This window comes from Zophobas morio, unplaced genomic scaffold (genome assembly GCF_036711695.1).
Source record: "Zophobas morio isolate AGI-343-1 ecotype UQ-CSIRO unplaced genomic scaffold, CSIRO_AGI_Zmor_V1 ptg000002l, whole genome shotgun sequence".
NCBI lineage: Eukaryota > Metazoa > Arthropoda > Insecta > Coleoptera > Tenebrionidae > Zophobas > Zophobas morio.
Genome location: NW_026972107.1, coordinates 7699603 through 7719136, shown reverse-complemented (window position 1 = coordinate 7719136; position 19534 = coordinate 7699603). Strand labels below are relative to the sequence as shown.

Genomic DNA, 19534 nt, shown 5'->3' with positions numbered 1-19534 from the left:
AAAAATCGATCTGGAAGCCCTGTTGAAAAATTCAATATAAATTCATTATTTCCGTTGAGACAGAGTCGCATCGTCTCATATCCTCTCCCGATTGAAAAAAGCTCCAAATGAAGTGAATTTGCGAAGGCTGGAGTAGAAGGATTCCTTTACCGCACTGCCGTTAGATTTTCCGCTGTCAAATGTCAATAACTGAGCTATTAGATTGATGCTGAAACGATGGATGGATTTTATTTACTCGACGAGTTTTATGTGAACAATCAATCATTGCTTTCTTGGTTTAATTAATATGGGGGAGGATTAGGGAAGCTCCGGATGGAGTAGACGGAAGTGTGGGATAATAACAAAAATTGAGTTATGTGTACTTAACGGCAAATTACGAAATGTGAATGGAATGTCACGATTTCGGAAATGTTTCTTTCTTAATAAATTAAATTGGGATGGTGGAGTTCATTAACAAATGAATAAAATTGTTGAATTAACAGAATTTCTCGTGCTACAAAGTTCCTCTGAATGTTAACTAATTAATTTTAATGAAATGACATTTTGCAAATTTTAACTCAATTCGGAATTACATTAGGGGTCTCTTGTTTTTACGATCCGGAATGGAAAAAGTTGCTTCTAAATAAAGCTGTTTATGTCGGGAAATGCCAAGGTCAGACATGTCTTTTGTAAGGAATTTGCGGGCGTTGTGCTTTAACAAATACACACCCCTTCAGGTGTTCCTTGTGGTGGGCTAAATTCTGAAATACATTTTCGGCAATCATTTGAAAACAAACAAAAGCAACGTCGCATCCCAGTTTTCCCTTACTAAAATTGAAAACTTGATAACAAGTTGTAAGGTGTGTATCTGACATTTATTTTCTCCAGTTCATATCCCGGTAATTGACTTTTCAAGTTGGAATCAATAAATTATCGTTGCAATTATAGAGTCATGTTCCGACATCATTCCGACCTACAACTTGAATAATTCAAAAGCAGCACCGTTATACCATTGACTCTTTAATATCTAAACCCTGAATAAACAATAACACTAAACTTTCCAGAACTCCACCTTACAACCACCGCAACATCTTCAACCTGTATCAGAAATAACTCACGTTAACTACCCCAGCGACTCGCTTTTTACCCTTTAATGATTACGATGGCTTTGACAAAACGCGGCAATTATCTCAAATCCCCTAAAAAATGTTATTATAATTAGTAAATTAGCTCGTCCGGCCTTGCAATTTCCCTTAACAAGCCGTTTTTACCCGCTCTCGCAAGAACACCCGCAAAAACGATGCAACTTATGTTCGACAAAGCCAATGCTCGGGGCTACGTTAAACGACAGTGATTCAAATTTCCTAGATAATCTTGATATCCAACGACTTTATCGTCTAAAACGCCTGATTCTTGAAAAACTTATTAACTAAAATTTTTTAAATCGTTGTGGAGCATAAGTGCGGCTCTCTACGTGATCCGCTCGTCGTAGAAGGAATTGCGTTACTAGGCGTAATCGCGGCAGTGACCATAAGTGCAATTCGTAAGTCCGCTTATTCCCCGTAATCTTCTGGTCTCGGGTGAAGGGAATTGCACCTCCCGGCGTGATCCACTCGCCGTAAGTGCACTTTCACTTACAATCTAGTCTTTTGAAAACGATTTCCAATTCATTTATGACTGCAGAAACCAGTACAAGTACAAGTGTGATTATTTATTTTCAGACGAGAAGTTTTTAAAGGGGATTCAGGTTTTTAGGTGTCTTAAGTAAAAAAATTAATTTTCTTTGGAAGTTTATATTTCGTAACGTTAGTCAGAAAAAAATTCTCGAGGAATAAAAATTCTCCATGAGCTGAAAAAGCAGCTCAAAATAACAATGGGAACGACATCCGCTTTTATTTCCGTCGTTTCAACCACTGGCGAAGTATCTCGAAAACCACGAAAACCACTATTTGAAAAGTAAGTGTTTATTAAGCTTACTCCCAGACTCTAAAAAATGACACGCAACAGAAACAATTTCTTAACAAATGCTCCTTCATTTTTTTCTGTTGATATTCAAGGACTCGGAATCCCGCTGAGCTAACAAGAAGGACAAAGTTGATTGCGAGGAATTTTTTAACCTATTTGGGTTCGTTAAAGTTCAAGATTCAACATTTAAAAGGAAAAGAAGTTCGTTGTAAAATGATTTGCGTGCTGGTTAATTTTATAAGAGGACCAATATTTTTTTTCGTTCATTTTATGAAAAATGCAAACAAAGCTTGACTCGGAAATTTAGGGTTTGTTTGAATTTTGTTAACTCTTGAATAAATTATCTGCATTTTTTGTAATAAAAAAAACATGCTTGTGTTTTCATTGTAGGGCGAAATTGGTTCGATAAAATCCTAGAACCGTAAATTTCTATGATAATAGTGTTCTTTAGCCGGTTATGACTAAAGTCAGTTAGTCTAAAATTCAGAAAAATAATTGGAAGCACTTTCCTTTAACACCCCCTTAAGACATAACATCATCATCAAGTTGTGGCGTGCAACAGTAAACTACGCGGGATTAAAAATGTTTACCCTGCAGATTATCCCGCTCATGACCCTCATCCCTCGCATTACGTTTAAAAACGTTTTTTTAAGCCGCCCTTCCCGCCGCAATTAGATTTTATCGTTTCCTTTAAAATTTGAAAAATTCCGCTCCGACATTACTCGTAACGATATTGAAAAGGTTTATCCCGAAAATGGCGATTGCTTGACTCCTGAAAAAAAGAAAACAACAGAGAGAAGATGTTATTTCACTTGGTTTGTTGCGGGGGCGGATAACCCTAAGCCGAAACCGCTCGGGACTGTTGGAATGTGAAAAACATTGACGTTTTCGTATTAGGGATCGTTTGTGTAATGGCACAATAGTGCACTCAAGTGATGGCGTCGATTTTAAATTGTTCGAAGGGTATTGAAAAAAGCCGCAAGGAGTTGGGGTTAAAGGGCGAAAGTGGAAATATTTCAGGAAAATCTTTTATGACAATGGACGGCAGGTGCGGGAGGCGGGCGGGGGTGGCGCGAAACGAAGAAACACGAGTTTTACAAATGTGTTTTTTTGTAATATCGGCGCTAAAAATAATCCCTTGTTTCGTTTCATTGTGCCAACGCCCACGTGCGACCATTTTCACTCTTTTTGTTCATGAATTGACTAATTTGGAATGTTCCAAATGCGCGAACTTGTTTGTGACTTGTATTACATTAAGTTTTGAAATTGGGTTGCTGTAATTCGTCCTTGTCACTGAAAAATTTACACTTAAAGAGAATCCTCTCTTATCAATAACCCTCTTTAATGATATATAGGTTGACTTGAGATGGCTGCACATATTTTAACCTGCTATGCTGTCAGATCACTAAGAAAGGTAGAAATAATGAGAACATTCTGGATAAATTTATTCATAAAGTGAACAGGTTTCACAAGTTTAAGCTCTTTAATACCTCTCAATAAACTGATGACGTCACCTTGTCGCGATCATTGTTTTAAATATATATTTTTTTAAATACGCTGTGGTTGTGTTTATCTCTTTATTTACGGGTATGAATAGACCCATAAAAAAGTCAATTTTTATTTAATGCTACCAGATTAAAATAGAAGATAAAACTTAATTGAAACTAGATGCGGGGTATATTTTTTCATATTTACTAAATGAGTTTTGACCATGTCCACGGTTTTATTGATACAAATAACATGGATATTGTATTAGATTCAATAATAGCGACGTTGGCTGATACAATATTAACGAAACACCTGCTACGCTTCCAAAATAATATGTTATTCGAAACTTGAAATATTAATTATTTATGAAGATAGATAATGAATCCCTGTCCAAAAATCCCCATCCGCCCTCTAGATATTGACCCAACTTCCCACCTACGTTGCTGTTGTTTATCGAAATTTTGCGCTACACCATTAACCAAACATAAATAGAGTCGTTGGGGCCCTTTGGAAAACGCAGTGGCGTCCGTTATTGACTTCGTACCGTTCCTATATCAATACGGCCATATCAGCCGAAGGCAGGGCCGGGCTTGTGTGCTTACAAGGTACCTTAATGAATATTTATGAGGCGCCAGATAAGTCCTCCTTATAAAAATCGAGCAAATTCCGCGCCCATGTTTGTTCTTGCATTAACGGCTGGAATTAGATAGACTAGTTGTGTACATACTGGCGTAATTTCGGTCGGACTCGGGGTAGATAGTGGCCTATTTCAGGTCACTAAACTTTACCCTTTGCCTTAATGAAACATAAAACGGAATGACTTAGTTAATGTGCCCGACTTTAATGACTTCATTCGCAGAAAAATTCCACCCATTGGCGGCGCTATTTATTTATGCATTTATGGTGGTGCATAATGGGCCATTGTAAGTTTGGAATTATGGAAACGCGGAATTATCATAACGGCGATAAAAGTTTGCCAACGTTTGCATGTACAGGGATTCGGAGTTTGCCGAAACACGGACAGAGATAATACTTTGCAAAATAAGATAAGCGGACAAATGTTTGGAATTGTGCTTTTAAGAAACTCTGCATAGGGGAATTAAAGCTAGTGCATTTTTTTACTTTACTTAGGACTACAAGTGCCAAGAATAAGCTGTTCAGTCCTCAAACTGAAAAGTTCTTCAGTTTAATTTCAGCCAAGTCGGAAAGCTTACACACGTTTGTAAGTATCAAAATTGTGTTTGGTTGACATAGCATAATGAACGAGGGCTTCGTCAAAGCTAGAGTCAAAATCAATTTTAAAGGGCTTAATTGAAACACCAAGATTAGTACGTCAGTTGAAGCGTCTTTGTACGGCCACACATTCAAAAACTATCGATAGATAACTGTCAAAGGATAACTGTCAAAAATTTGTGATCGTGGTACTTCTGGAACTAATACAACGGTTCAGCAGGAAGCGTTTTTTACAAAAGGAGGAGATGTTTTTTACATTTGGTGTCATACTTTAAAGTTAAATTAAGGGTCCAGCTCGACAAGGAACCGCGCACTCCGCTTCTGCCAAGTGTTTCTGTGTTATTTATCTCAATCACCACTTAAATGTCCACTTTCAATGACTCTGATATTAAATCACAACCACACAAGTGTTAAAGTTAAAAGTAATAAATAACATTTAAATCCGTCATACACTCTCGTGAAATTTTTAAACAGCAAAGAATTTTTATCTGAAACTAAGATTGGATATCAGACAATTCATATGACGGAAACATTAATCAACAAAATATTTACGTGAGGAAAAACTAGCAAAAATTTATAAAAAAAAAGACCTGGTGTGAAGTAAAACTTGAACAGACAAAAATATTGCGTGAGGTTAGGAACTGCAGAGCATGAAAATGATATGAGTTTAATAGATTATATCCATTCGAATTATTGGTTAATTTTTAAAAGTGAAGTTGTTCAGCTGCATTGTGGGCCATCGTTTTACATTCCCCCAAATAAACACATAAAAACATAACAGGCAATTTGGAGGTTCAAAATAGCGTCGGACGAATGTGTCGTTCAAAAAAATGCGTCAAAAATATCTCTCCCAGAAATGTGCCCAATCCTGTGGCGCTGTGCAAATAATAGTATGACCCACATTGTTAATTTGTTCAACGAGATTCTACAGTTCATGACCGCTGCTAGAACAAAAAATTTACCTGATGTTAAATTATGCCACACTTTATCAACAATTCAAACAAAGAACTTACATTATGTTAAATTATGCCACACTTTATCAACGATTCAAGCATTTACATGATGTTAAATCATGCCCCATTTTAAAACGACTTAAACAAAGAATTTACATTATGTTAAATTATGCCACACTTTATCAACGATTCAAGCAAAGAATTTACCTGTTGTTAAATAATGCCACACTTTATCAACGATTTAAACAAAGAACTTATATTATGTTAAATTATGCCACACTTTATCAACGATTCACACAATGAATTTACCTGATGTTAAATCGTGCCACACTTTATCAACGATTCAAACAAAGAACTTACATTATGTTAAATTATGCCACACTTTATCAACGATTCAAGCAAAGAATTTACCTGTTGTTAAATCATGCCACACTTTATCCAAGTGATTGATTACTTAAAACAACTAGCTTTGAGAGTTTATATCGCGAACTGTCCCCCGCTTATCCCAAACAAAACACATGATAAAATAAACACAAAAAGCATCCAGCGTTGCGAGGAATGTGCGTCTCGGTGATATAATTTTCAACGAGAAAAATGTCTGGGTGATGTGATGATGATAACGATGATAACTGCCTAAGGGGAAAAATTTTTAATCCCCCCGTACCTCATTCTACGATATTATGGGTTCTACCGCACTTTCCACGGGCTTTTTTCCAGAGTGGGACAGCCTTAGGTTGAATCAACTGCCGTTAATGAACTATTAGCAATCTTGGGTGAGGAATTAAGAAGTGTTATAATGTAACACTTAAGTATAAGCATCCAGAAACCTTATTCATAATTTGATAAACAAATGATGAGTCCTGACTAAGTGAATTTCATGAAATCTCCTAGCAAGTGCTGTATCTAAATAACAATAATAATTACTATTATTATTATTAAAGATAATTTAATATATTTTTAATATGGATTTCAAATAATGGATGCCACACAATTGATCATACTCCAGAATAACAGCGGTCCCAAATTCGAACCCTGAAGAACACCAGACGTGAGTGAAATTTTCTTGGACTTGTAACAGCGATAATTGACATACTGTTCTCTGGAGATCTGGAGAATCCAAAATTATTTTATTTATAAAGTAGGTAGTGATCAATCTGATCAAACGCCTTTAGAAAATCAGATAAATGGCGGCCACTTGCTGTTTAGCATCAATTGCTTCACATGTAAATTGACTGAAGCAGGTCAGATTTGTTATTGTGGAACGCCTCTTAAAGAAGCCATGCTGCGAAGGACGCATATACATTTTTTACTAGCATAGATATATTTTTACATAATTTTCTGGAATGATTTTCCAAAGTTACACATCAGTGAGATGGGCCTATAGTTCCTGACATCAGCTATGTCTAAAAATCGGGCAGATAATTGCAGTTTTCCAATCATCTCCTGACTGTTAAATTGTGTTAGAACCAGTTAACCATTAAAATCCTGACATGAACTGTGAATTTACAAACGATAAAACAAATTTACACCATGTGTTGGCGTTTGTCGAAAATTGGCATGTTTCCGTTTGGAAAAACAGCAAGAATTAGCCACAATTGTTGGAGAAACTGTCCCATTTGTATATGTATTCCTAAATAAATAACTATACAATTTTTGGAATGTTTCGCGGGACGTACGTACTCAGACCGTTGGAATTAACTCAATCAGTTTGAAATTGTAAACATAATCGACATAATTCAGCAACTGTTGTTCAACAAAACTAATGGAATTACATTATCTAAAATGAACAAGTTGCCCCCTAACCTTCTGTTTGCGCATATCAACCAAAACAAAAAACACCAACAATAACGCTCAAGCAATTTATATTCGCAAGGTTGAATATGGCCACGTGTGTACAAACTGAAATAAATCTCCCCATTTGAAGTTCGCAGAAACAGCCAAAGATAATGCTGTGCAGAATAAGATAAGCAGACAAATGTTCGTAATCGTGATCTCAAGACGGTCTACTTGAAAGAATTAGTGCGAGGGAGTGCATTTTCTCATTTTTCTTCGCCGGTTTAAAGAGTGAACGGCACATCTAATGCTTCTATGACGCAATTTGTTCAGTCCCCGAACGGACTGAAAGCAAAGCAAAGTTGAATTCTGAATGGTCTCTTCATTCAATGTCTATCTATTACGTCAATAAAAGAAAATCTTTTTTATTAGCTTCCTCTGCGTCGGGGATTTATAGTATTTGGGTCTAATATTTTTGATTCAAGGCAGCGATATGAGCCAGATTTAATTTCGCGATTTTATTGTTGCGAATGGGAACAGGATACTTTTGACGGGCTTAATTGACCTAGATGTTGGCGCTGATATTAATAGAGTAACTGAGTAAATATCGCCGTTAATTTTTACTGGATAAAAGGATCATAAATTATGGAACATGGAACATATTTAAGAGCAATTGGGCGGAGGGGCACCCTTTGGAATTTGGAACATGTACTGATATGGTAAATAAGGCTAAAATTATTTTTAGTTTGCAATTTTAATGTTTATGGTTACGGGTCACGTATTAATTGGATTTAAGTCGATAAATTGTTTTGTACTATATATAAAATGTTTCAACAACCACTGTTAAGAAGTATGTATTTGTATGTGACTTGAGAAAAACAGTAAACGAGTTCTAACTGAAATGTGAGTTATAAAATTATTATCAAATATGAAATTGTACATATTAAACGTGACCGTGTCTGTCTATGCCCTAATCTTCCATCTGCCAGATTTTATTACGCCAACAAATTGAATGAATTTTTTAGTTTAGTTGTGTCGCCGTCGTTGTGCCCAAGGCTGTTCATGTTCATTTTATTTTCTTTTTTTTGTAAGGATAAATTTATTTATGGTTTTTGCCAAACAATTCTGAAGATTTTATTAACGATATTATCTTTTGACCTCTTTAATCCGGGATACGAAATCTTCGGTAAACGTAGATAACATTAGCAGCCGAATAAAGTTGTTTATTTTGTGTAAGAAAATTACTTTCGAATCTGACACGTGCAAATTTCCATACCACCTTTGGTAGCAAGTACAGATTTAAATTTGGAAATCACGTAGATGTGTATATTCTTGGTGGAAATTGTGGAAAGCTCCGAATGGTTTGCAAGGTAGCTAGAATTAAACCGTGTAAATTTCTTGTTACCTTCTTATTATAGCTTTCATTTTTCCCACCCCAAATTTTCCCCTTTTCCACCCCCAGAGCCCAAGCCGAGCCTTCCACCATCCCCAAAGCTGCAGAAGTGTTAAAGATTTTGATTAATCTCTGCCGCCCTCATCGCGCAACTTTCATAAATTGCAAACCTCCTCAAAACCAGAAAACCTTATTTAGATGCGAAAGCGGTCGTAAATATTTTTTGTGCCGAAACTCTTTCATACTAGCGTTCTCACTTTGTTATCTCTAATAAGAAATCCATAAAAGCCACCTCATCGATGTTATTGCGATGTGAAAGTTTCCCGCAGCGTGAAAACTTTCGATTGAATTCAGTACCCTTCAAACAATGCAGATACGACGATCTAATCAAGTTCGTTGTAAACAAGCAACCTGTACTTTTTCCGTGGGTGTTGAGGTATGATCGATTTGTTCGACCGGAACGCGAACACTCCGTATCATTAACAGATGAGAGATCAAAAGCTCGTCTACATCGAGTCACGATCAATATTGACAGGAATTTGCGAAGGGAGAAAAAAATAAACACGGGGTTAATAGGACGGCGCCAAGTCGGTGCCCTGTCGCACTAGGTCCTCAGAGAGGGTTTTTCGCTGATGTGGAAATTCTCTGTTTGTGTTGCAGATGATGAACATGCACGGGATGAAGGATGGATGCCGAGTTAGTCTGCTGTTCCTGCTGCTGCTCGTCTCAGCGATTGGTAAGAGGAAATCTCGAAATTTCCCGGGTGACCTGTCGTTATTAAGTATTTGCGACTATTTCTCTATGTTTAAGAAATAGGGGTGGCAAAACTAGCGTGCATTTTCCAGGATGAAACTGCCTGCGAGTGTTTTGTCACTTAAGCAAATACGCATTTCAGATATTTGTTTTTATGGTTTCTGTAGGGGAGTGTTTTCCTGAAATATTTTTTGCGAATACCACTTGACTTTAGCGGTTTTAGTGGATGGAAAATATTCTTGAAATTTTATGCTTGGATTTTTTCAGTTGTGCTTGCGTAGATAATGCACAGGAATGAAATTCCGGGATTGTTTATTAACTCATAAAATCGGTAGACAAAATATCGCCCTCTATATTTGTCGTTGACCAAACTTCCAGACATATTGATTTATACACTACAGATATTTCAAATATTAGGTTTAACAAACACTCGAGATCGAACATTTAAGTATTCACAAGAGTACTTATATTACAGAGGCAAATTGGGAGTAAATTTTTTATCGTTTCAACTAGTTGTAAAAAATTGTATGTTGTAAATTAATACGGACAAACTTAAAAAGTTCTACCATTAACTTTTTTACAGGAATCTAATCTTGGCGTGTAATTTAATAAATGTGTAGAAAGAATTATCAACATTTTCTCAACTTTTAGTCCAACAAAAAGAAAATGAAAATTTTGCGTAGGTAGAGATTTTCGTGAATATAGTCACACACCACCCAAAAATCATACATTCATTTCCTTCCCAAAATTGATGACGTCGTCTTAATTTTTAAGTAAGTAAGTACATTCCATTGAAACGTACATAGCATACAAATTTTGTTACAAACAAAATTTATATTTTACGTTAGAAACTTTCCAATTACCGATCAAAAAGGGTGAAATTAATGTTTATTAAAAAAATTACCACCTAAAATGCAAATCCAGTTGTTTCGAACAATTATTAAATTTGATTTTCCAGGATTTTATTTATTTGACTCCTACGAGTAAAAAATTGGTCGAAAATCTTCAACATTTTTGCAAGGACACGTATATGAACTTAAAGAGCGGGTGGGCGGAGCTAGTATTGTTAAAATAAGATTGATTTTACTGAATGGGAGTAATCGCTGGAATGAAAATGAGGTGGGTGGGCTTATAAAAGATTCTGTTGGAAAAAGTTAAACTCAGCCCCTCTCACCCACCCCTTCTATCATTTTTCTTCTTCAGAAATAAGAAACAAATGTTATAGCAAATAAGTAGTATAACAAAAAAAAAATACGATTAACGCTTTTATTAACAGCTTACGTTGTATTAGTTTCCATTTCCACTTCACAAAAGAACATAGAATTCACCGCGCCCACCCACCCCGCCTTCATTTCAGAGATTTCTCAATCGAATAAATATACAATCGTTAGACTAGTACTTGCTAAGATAAGATGGACTGTGGCAAATGAGACATCCGTTAAGAAAATAGAGGGAGGGTGGGCGGGCGGGCTAGTATTTGTTAAGATAAGATTCACTTCGGTAAATGATATATCCTCTAAGAAAAAAAGGGTGGATGGGCGGGGCTAAAACTTGCTAAGAGAGACTGAACGATATTAAGAGTAGTCACTGGAACGACGAAGGAGGTGGGTAGGCGTGGCTACTGCTTACTCATGAAACAAGAAAAAAGCTAAGTTTAGCCCCGCCCAACTCCTTTCTCCATTTCACTGACTTATTTTATTTAGTGTAAAATGGAAATTGAAAAATAACAGTACTGTATTCCCAAAATTTTCAGGAAATTCACATACTCATTAATTTTTTTGAGTCATCCTGTATAAGCAAATCCAAAAAATATGAATGGAATGATAAATCACAAATACAGACTCATCATATTTTGAACATTTTAGATAGGGTTTGTACGGCAAAATTTTGAGCTGACGTTTTTTTGGAGGGGATAAGCAATATATATTTTGATTAAACATTTATCGTGCTGATTATAACGTTAAAACATCTGCAAGATTTCAAAGTATTCGGTTTTTCAAAACTAAATTGTAAAATATTGTTTTATAATTTTGATTTTTTCCCAAAAATCTACTAAATCTAGACGTTTCGGGTAAAAACTCAACACGGAGTCATAAACTATATGTGTTGGACTATGTTATTTTATGTCATTTAAAACCGATTTTCTATGTACAATTTTGAAGTGACGTCATCACGTTATTGGTGGGGATGATTGGACAAAGTTTGCCTAGCGTTTTACCATCTTCATCGTATTCATAATGTAAACACAAAATTTGACAACAATCGGAGATTATCTGTCTAATAAAAATCTGGGACGGCAGACAGACGGACAGACGGACAGACAGACGGAAACGAGAGACCTATATATTCGTACTTTAGGGGCATGGAAGGTCGAGAAAACGTAAAAGTAGAGAATCGGTTTCCTTCGCTTACTCTCGGGAAGTAAAAACTACTTCGCATCTGAAGTACAGTGGAACAAATACAGATTCTTCGAAAAATAATGAAATTTAATTTTGCGAATTTTATGTTTTTACTTCCCGAGCGTACACTAGGGAAGTATAGTAATCGAGGCCATCGACCGAATTGCCACTTTCATATTTTCACGACGTGTCATGACCCCTAGTGATTTCTCGTTTCCGTCTGTCTGTCTGTCTGTCTGGTGTCTGTATCCATTTTTATTAAACAAGTAATCTCCTAAACTACTGGAGTGATTGTTGTGAAATTTTGTATGTATATTAAGAATGTCATGTAGATGGTTAAATACTAACTAAAATTTGGCTAATCGTCCCCACCATCAATGGGATTTTACAAAATAAGATATTACTGCACTGAAATCTTGTAAATATTTTAAGGTTATCGTAATCATGGTGAATCGTTAAACAAAATTTATTCGTTTTTCCCCTCCCGAAAATTGTTTTTTATCTTTATTTTAACTTATAAGGGTTCTCATAAAAAAATAATAAAGCTGGATTTGTTTTATTGTGTTTCAGGGGCGAGGGAAGTTCTGTCGAAATAACCTTCGACCAATTTTTTTTTATGACAACCCCTATATCTTTAAATAAAGCTATGCGATGGTGTCAATAACCAGCGGAAAAATATATTATCAGTGCTTACAAGCTTAACGTCGATTGTTTATGTTTATACATTGAAAGGATGCCACGATTAAACATACGCCAAGTTGGTTGATCAGAATATGCGAAAAAACACTAATGATTCTCTACTCAAAACAGAGAAAGCGACTAAAATAATTATTAATTAGGCGACAATATACTGAAACAATTCTTATTTTGTTATTATTAAATCTAGGTGAGCGCAACATTACCGTATTCCCAAATGTTCAAAAAAATAGAGTGAACCATTTTTGATTTGACCGATGAAAACATATACATAATAAGAGTTACAGTTAAAAAAAACCAATTTGAACTTTTAACCACCTAAAAGATGATCATAAAATTAGGATTTTTTGTGAAAATTTGAATATTTAGGGGAAAACCCAAAGTGGATTCATACACCACAGATGTAGTATATCACTGTATAATATTTAAATCATTTCAGTGTAGAAAATTTTAAGATTACGTCCTCAAATTTTTGGTAGGGATGATTAGCCAAATTTTGGTTAGTGTTTTACTATTTACATTATAATCCTAAAATGTAGACAGGACGAGTTACAGTTTAACAAAAAACATTCGATAAGGATGGAATTCGAACCCACACGGAGCAGAGCACTACTTCGAGAATCCATCAGATAACTCAATCCAGCATGAGAGATTTGATGCATAAGTGGGAAATTGGATTCATAAACTACGAGTACAGGAGCACATTATTATATAACATTTGTATAACCTTTAGTACTCAAAATGATGAGGGGACGTCATCAAATCAAATTGTTGGAGGGGAAGGTTAGGCACATTTTGGTTAGCGTTTTATCATATACACGGTATTCTTAATTCACATATAAAATAATATAGTAAACGCTCCAGAAGTTTCGGACATTATCTCTCTAATAAAAATCGACACAGACAGACGACAGACAGACAGACAGGGGGACCATCAATAAAGAGAAAACATGAACCTTGTTAGTTTGCTTCGGCTATAGATTTTTTTTTTTGTAATTTTTAAACTTTAACTAGGTTTATGACTTATTTTTTACTTCCCGCGCATAAATTAAGGAAATGCAGTAACCGAGTACATCGGGCGACTTGGAAGTTTCCTGTTTTCTCGACGTTTCTTGTATGTGCGTCTGTCTGTGTCGATCTTTATTAGACAGATAATCTCTGAAACTACCGATTGTTGGCAAATTTAGTAAAACGCTAACCAAAATTTGTTTAGTCATCCCTATCATCAATGTGATGACATTTTGTAAAAATTTTTGATAGTAAGTATTTAATTTTTATGAAATAAAATAATCCTGCATTTGTTGTTTATGAATTCGTCTTCAGATTTTCCCCGAAACGTTCAAATTTTCGCAAAAAAAATCGAAATACGTTCGAATGTCGCTGTTGTCTATTATATTTTTATCATTGATCAAATCTAAAGAATGGTACACCTCAGGGTTTTATTATTAGTAGCACAGTGGATGTGTCGGAATTCACAGACATGTCTTTGCTGAAATAATGTTAATCGAAATATTCTCAAATGGAAAACTCAATAACACAGGCACACTGTCTACCTTTATCAATGCATTCGTATTTTTGGTTCGATTGTTAATTCGTTTCCTATCATGGTCACTCCAGACCAAATATAGACAAGCGTGTTTTCGTAACATAATGTGCCCGAATCAGACAGTGACGGGATATGGGTGATTATAATACAGGAGATTAATTAAAAAAAAAAACAAGTTTTTCGAAATCTGAAAAAATATAGGATTAAAAAAAAGTTGGATATCGTAGACAAACAAACAAAAATTCCAGGATGTCAAAACACGTTTATAGCATGTAATTTAGCTTTTTTTATAGTATTATTTGCCTATTATGTGTCTTAATGTATAAAAAAAATGCAAAATCATTTTTTTTGTTTTTTTCACAGAAGCGGCGAGGAAAGTCCGGTCGACCAATTTTTTGTTTCTGTTTTAAAGTAATCAAATTAAAGAAATTGGTTTGTACTTCTTAGACAAATTACATATTTTTTCTGCAGATAGGACTATTATTTTTCTTATGATAATCCTTAAATGTTAAAATAAAAATAGTGGTGGTTATAAATACAATAAACCGGCTCATTCCATTATTTTTTTGAGGCACCCTCCATACAAAATTTGACAAACATATCGTACTATAAATGATTTCAGATGACGTCATCAATTTTTTAAAAATTAGCATATTCAAGCTAAGTTTTTTTTTTAAATTTACAGAAATAATGATAAAAATAACCAGGATTTATTTTTAAGCTTTGGTTGGGGGGATGGTTAGACAGACTGAAACAGGGACCCACCTTTTCATCTTTTAGGTGCTATAAAATGTTGAAGAAATTAACTTGGGATCTAAAAAGATGACGTCAGAATTTGCATAATTTAACCAAACAGCTTTAGTTTTTGTTAAAGCCGGAATTCAGCGAGCTTCATTAACTATGAAAACACTGCATCATCAAATATTGACCAGAACATTGCATTTTTCTATTAATTTATAGTAGTTGGTGTAGCATATATACATCGATACACACATTTTGTTCGCTGAAATAATTGATTTAATTCTGAAAACCACAGGCATCGATGATTTTGTTGTTTTCCGCTCCAACTGTTTAACATGGATCCTGTTTATTGTTCGCTAATGGTATTAACTATATAACAATAATATAATTTTAATATATAATAGAACATATTTATAACGATTTTTGCAGAACTTTGAGTAGAACGCATGTTTACGGACTTTGATAGAAGACAATTAAACAAATAACCTCAAACAGTAGAATTCTTGTAATGAAGCTTCCAGGATTATGATAGTGGTGAAGTTTCAATAAGCCATCTTTGTCGATATTTGCAGTTACGTTGAGATTGCATTTCTGGTGGATGCGCCGGGTTATTCGCAAATTAAATTTGCTCTGTGTAGAACAGTCCAGTGTCCCTTGAAACAATACAGAAATCTTGATTTACCGAAACGAACTTTCAAAGCTGGACTCCAACTATTCCATGCTTGCATTTTCTCCACACCAGTAAAAAGTGTCCCTTCATCCCCCAACAATTAACATTATTTGCCTTGTCTCCACCCTCCTCTCTCTTCCTGTTTGCAGGAGATGTCGCCGATAACATCTTCATTTTTCGCTTTAATCAAAACCGCTTCTTCCCAACAATTTTAAAAATTTAAACCCCATTTACGGGCGCCGCGAAGTCTGACCCACTTTCTGCGATCGAATTTTTTATTTTCCCTCGATTAGAGAATGCAATTTCTACGAGCGCTATCCTCCTGCTGCACTTCCGCCATTTGATCGTGACGCCTTTGAGCACGTTATTATAAGGGATAACGTCCACTAGAATCAAGTAGGAGTGAACTTCACGCATGACTTTTCCCCAACATGACATCACTATCTCAGTTCTCACTTAACAAGGGTTGCAATTACCCCTTGGAGTGGAAACGGTAGTTTCAACCCAGTTCCCTACATTAACCCCCGACAACCATAATCATCTCGCGTCTAAAAATGATTTCGATACACCCTCAACGCCTTATTAACCGAAAAATTGGTAAATAAATTCCAACAATGGCGAATTTCTCCCTAATTATCCCACCCCGAAGTAATCCGGCCGTAAAAGTTGCCTAATTAGAACGAACGGTTTCATATTTCGGATGCGGATATTCCGCCAACAATAAAATTAAACTCGTCGCGGCCATAAAATGCCTTTCAGCTGGGACGTCTCAGAGCTTGGCGCCTTGACACCGGATCGAGAAGGATTCGAGCTTTCGAATTTTGAAAAGTTAAAAGTACACATCGAATTTTTGATTGAATAAAAACTTAAATCATTCAAAGTGTTTGTGGTGTCCCGTTAGAACTAAAAATTATCCAAAATCGCTTATTCGTAAATTGTTATTAAAAATGCTTCGAATTTGCGGCTGGGTGTTATTAACCGGACCGATTTCCCATTTCGAGTACGAAATTCCACAACAATGGAATTAAACTCGTCGCGTCCATAAAATATTTTTCATCTGGGACGTTTCAGAACATGATGTTTTGACAGCTCGTATTATTACATAATGGTGGAGAACGGCAACGACAAGAATCCGCTCATTTTACTGCACGGTTTCATGTTTTATTTATGGCAGGAAACAAACACCGGTAAGAGCTTCTTATAACGTGCAGGGAAGACGTACTATTACAAAAAATTAAAAATTTACCCGCAGGCGACCGGCTTGTGAAAATTTAATATCGAAATTTGGGCGCTTCAGCCCTGATCTGATTGCTAATTCTGCTTAGTTCTGTTATATCGAAAAGCGCTTTGGGCGGTAGACGATATTATAGTGGAAATTGTTGCTCTGTTTCCGGGTTTGCATGTGGAATGTGTCCGCGCCGCCCACACAACCGCACGCTATCCTTGTCTGACTGTAATTAATTAGACTCTGAAAATACAATTAAGTTTAATTAGAACGGTTTTGTTAACTGTGCTTGTTGCGAAAAGTGGAAATATATTGGCAGTTTAAAGGGATGTTTTTATTTGGGGGTGTTCCGGTGAATTCGATAGGGGTACAGCAGTTTACGCTGCATGGGTTTAAAGCGGATTTTTTGGATTAGGGGTAGCAGGACTGTATTCTAATTTTCTATTAAAATAAAAGTTTGCTTTTTATGCAAATATTATTAACATTTAAAGTCGATTTTAAAACTTTATTTAAACTTCTGAAAGCTTTGAAAGGCTAAAAATGCGAAAGGTTTATATATTCATTAATTTTAATTATGTTCAGGAAAATGTAAAAATTAAGTAGCTTTTATGAAGTATTTTTAAAAGTGCGTCCTGATTATTTATTTAAATTTTTCACTGCTGGTATTTATTGAAATTCCACCAGAACTATCACTGAATTAAATAGTTGCTTATTAGGGAAAATGTTGTAGCTGTAACATCAAATTTGGGTTATTTATGCATCTATGTATCTGTCCGAGGCAACAAATTTCACGTATTTGTAAAATCAAATCAGTGAAATTTATTATAGACCAACAATTGCTCTCCCGTGCAGCCTCACTACGAGTCCTTAACTATTACTTTTTTATATTGTTTTTTTTTTTAAATATCTGCTCTAGTTACCCATGATGATTATTCAGCAATTGCAATTGAAACTGGTGACGTACGTATCATGGGTAACTAGATCAGAATGTTTAAAAATCACCCAATATTTATTTACAAATGTTGAAAAAGTAAGTCGCAGTTTAAAAAACACATATTAATATCTCCAGGTCAAAACTGTTTCTATTTAAATGTCAAAATGTTATGATCTGTGTATTTGTCCGTCGGCCAACTCTCTATTTTTACATTTTCTCGATCTTTCATGACCCCTAGAAGACGAAGAAATAGGTCTCCCGTTTCCGTCCGTCTGTCCGTCTGTCCGTCTGTCCGTCACGATGAGATTGCAAAAACTATTTTTCATATTTTGGCCGGGAAATTAGACATTTTCAGGATTAACTTAACAATATTTAAACAAATTGCTTTGTTTTTAATAGCATCATGTTTTTAATAAAACCGTTTTCGGTTTGATTATCCTATATTAATAGTTACTTACAATATTTGAACATTATAAATAATATTAATTATGTCTAAATTTTATTTAATTATATCGTGAAAATGTATAGCTCTGACCGATCAACTTCAACCGTTTCGAAATTTTTTCCAAAATTTAAACATTGTCGAGTAAACGAATCACGGAACCCGATAAATTAAAACTGAAGTCGTACTTACCCCGTTTTCAGTCCTTTTCGGAAAAATGTCCATTTTCATTCGTGTTCACAGCACCAACACAACACATTTTCACTAAGATTTATTAATAATAAATTATAAATTCGCGAAAAGAGCCCTCCTTTTAAGCCAAACCCAAGTTCCGATGTTGCTGCCATTAAGTCGAAGTCTAAACTGAATACAAGGGGCCGAAAAATATGACCTTTGCTCAGGTGCTCATGTGACAGTGACGTCATGGTACGTCACGATGAGATTACAAAAATTATTTTTCATATTTTGGCCGAAATATTGCACATTTTCGGGGTTAATTTAATAATATTTAAACAAATTGCTTTGTTTTTAGTAACTTCGCGTTTTTAAGAAAACGATGTTCGATTTAATCATCATACATTAATACTTTTCGTATTTACACATAATAAATAATATTAATTATGTTTAAATATTATTTAATTATATCGTGAAAATGTATAGCTTTGTTCGACCAACTTCAATCGCTTCGAAAATTTCCCCAAAATTTTAAGTTTGTCGAGTAAACGAATCACGGTACCTGATAAATTAAAACTGAAGTCATATTTACCCTGTTTTCGGTCCTTTTCTCTTCAAGATTTTCTCGTGATTAACAAAGTTGGGATCTTAATAAAAATGAGGGTTGTCAAAATAAAATAAAAAATTTGTCCAAAAACCTCGAGAAATAGTAGAGATATTGTGACAAAAATACCAAATCTTGAAAAAGGAAGTCATAATTACAAAAAAATACATGAATATTTCCACGCCATGACGGAAAAAATTGAAGAAAAATTTTGTTTCTTTATTGTAAAGTTTTAAAGTACTTTTATGTCCAAATTTTCGATTTTTAGTTTTTCAAGTAGAAGAATTTTTTTCGACAGTTTTGAATGTTTGTTTTCAAGAGATTTTCGGCTCGTTAATTTTTTGGCACTATGTTTTATTTAAGTTTTGTAGTTTTTATTTCAAGCTTTACTAGCGGAGGGAAAAATCGAAACTTGAAGAAAGAAGTTGGAATTTTAATAAAAAAGAAAATCGTCAAAATAAAATAAAAATTAGTGAAAAATCTGGAGAAATAGTGGAGATTCTGAGACAAAAACAACAAATCGTCAAAAACAAAGTCACAATTTAAAAAAATATACAATTAATATC

The 19534-nt window shown here is 34.9% G+C and overlaps 1 protein-coding gene across 5 annotated transcripts in view; it reads left to right on the top strand.

The window, feature by feature from the left end:
* LOC135126524 (neural cell adhesion molecule 2-like) overlaps positions 1-19534 on the top strand; it is a 126560-nt gene that overhangs the window by 6198 nt on the left and 100828 nt on the right. For 3 of the 5 annotated variants that reach the window (XM_064052575.1, XM_064052566.1, XM_064052581.1), the window contains one exon: positions 9445-9520. In XM_064052575.1, the coding sequence (XP_063908645.1) occupies positions 9445-9520 (76 nt within the window). Of the gene's footprint in view, positions 1-8206; positions 8295-8674; positions 8762-9444; positions 9521-19534 lie in introns of those variants that run through there. The other 2 variants (XM_064052559.1, XM_064052551.1) reach the window with 2 other exon arrangements.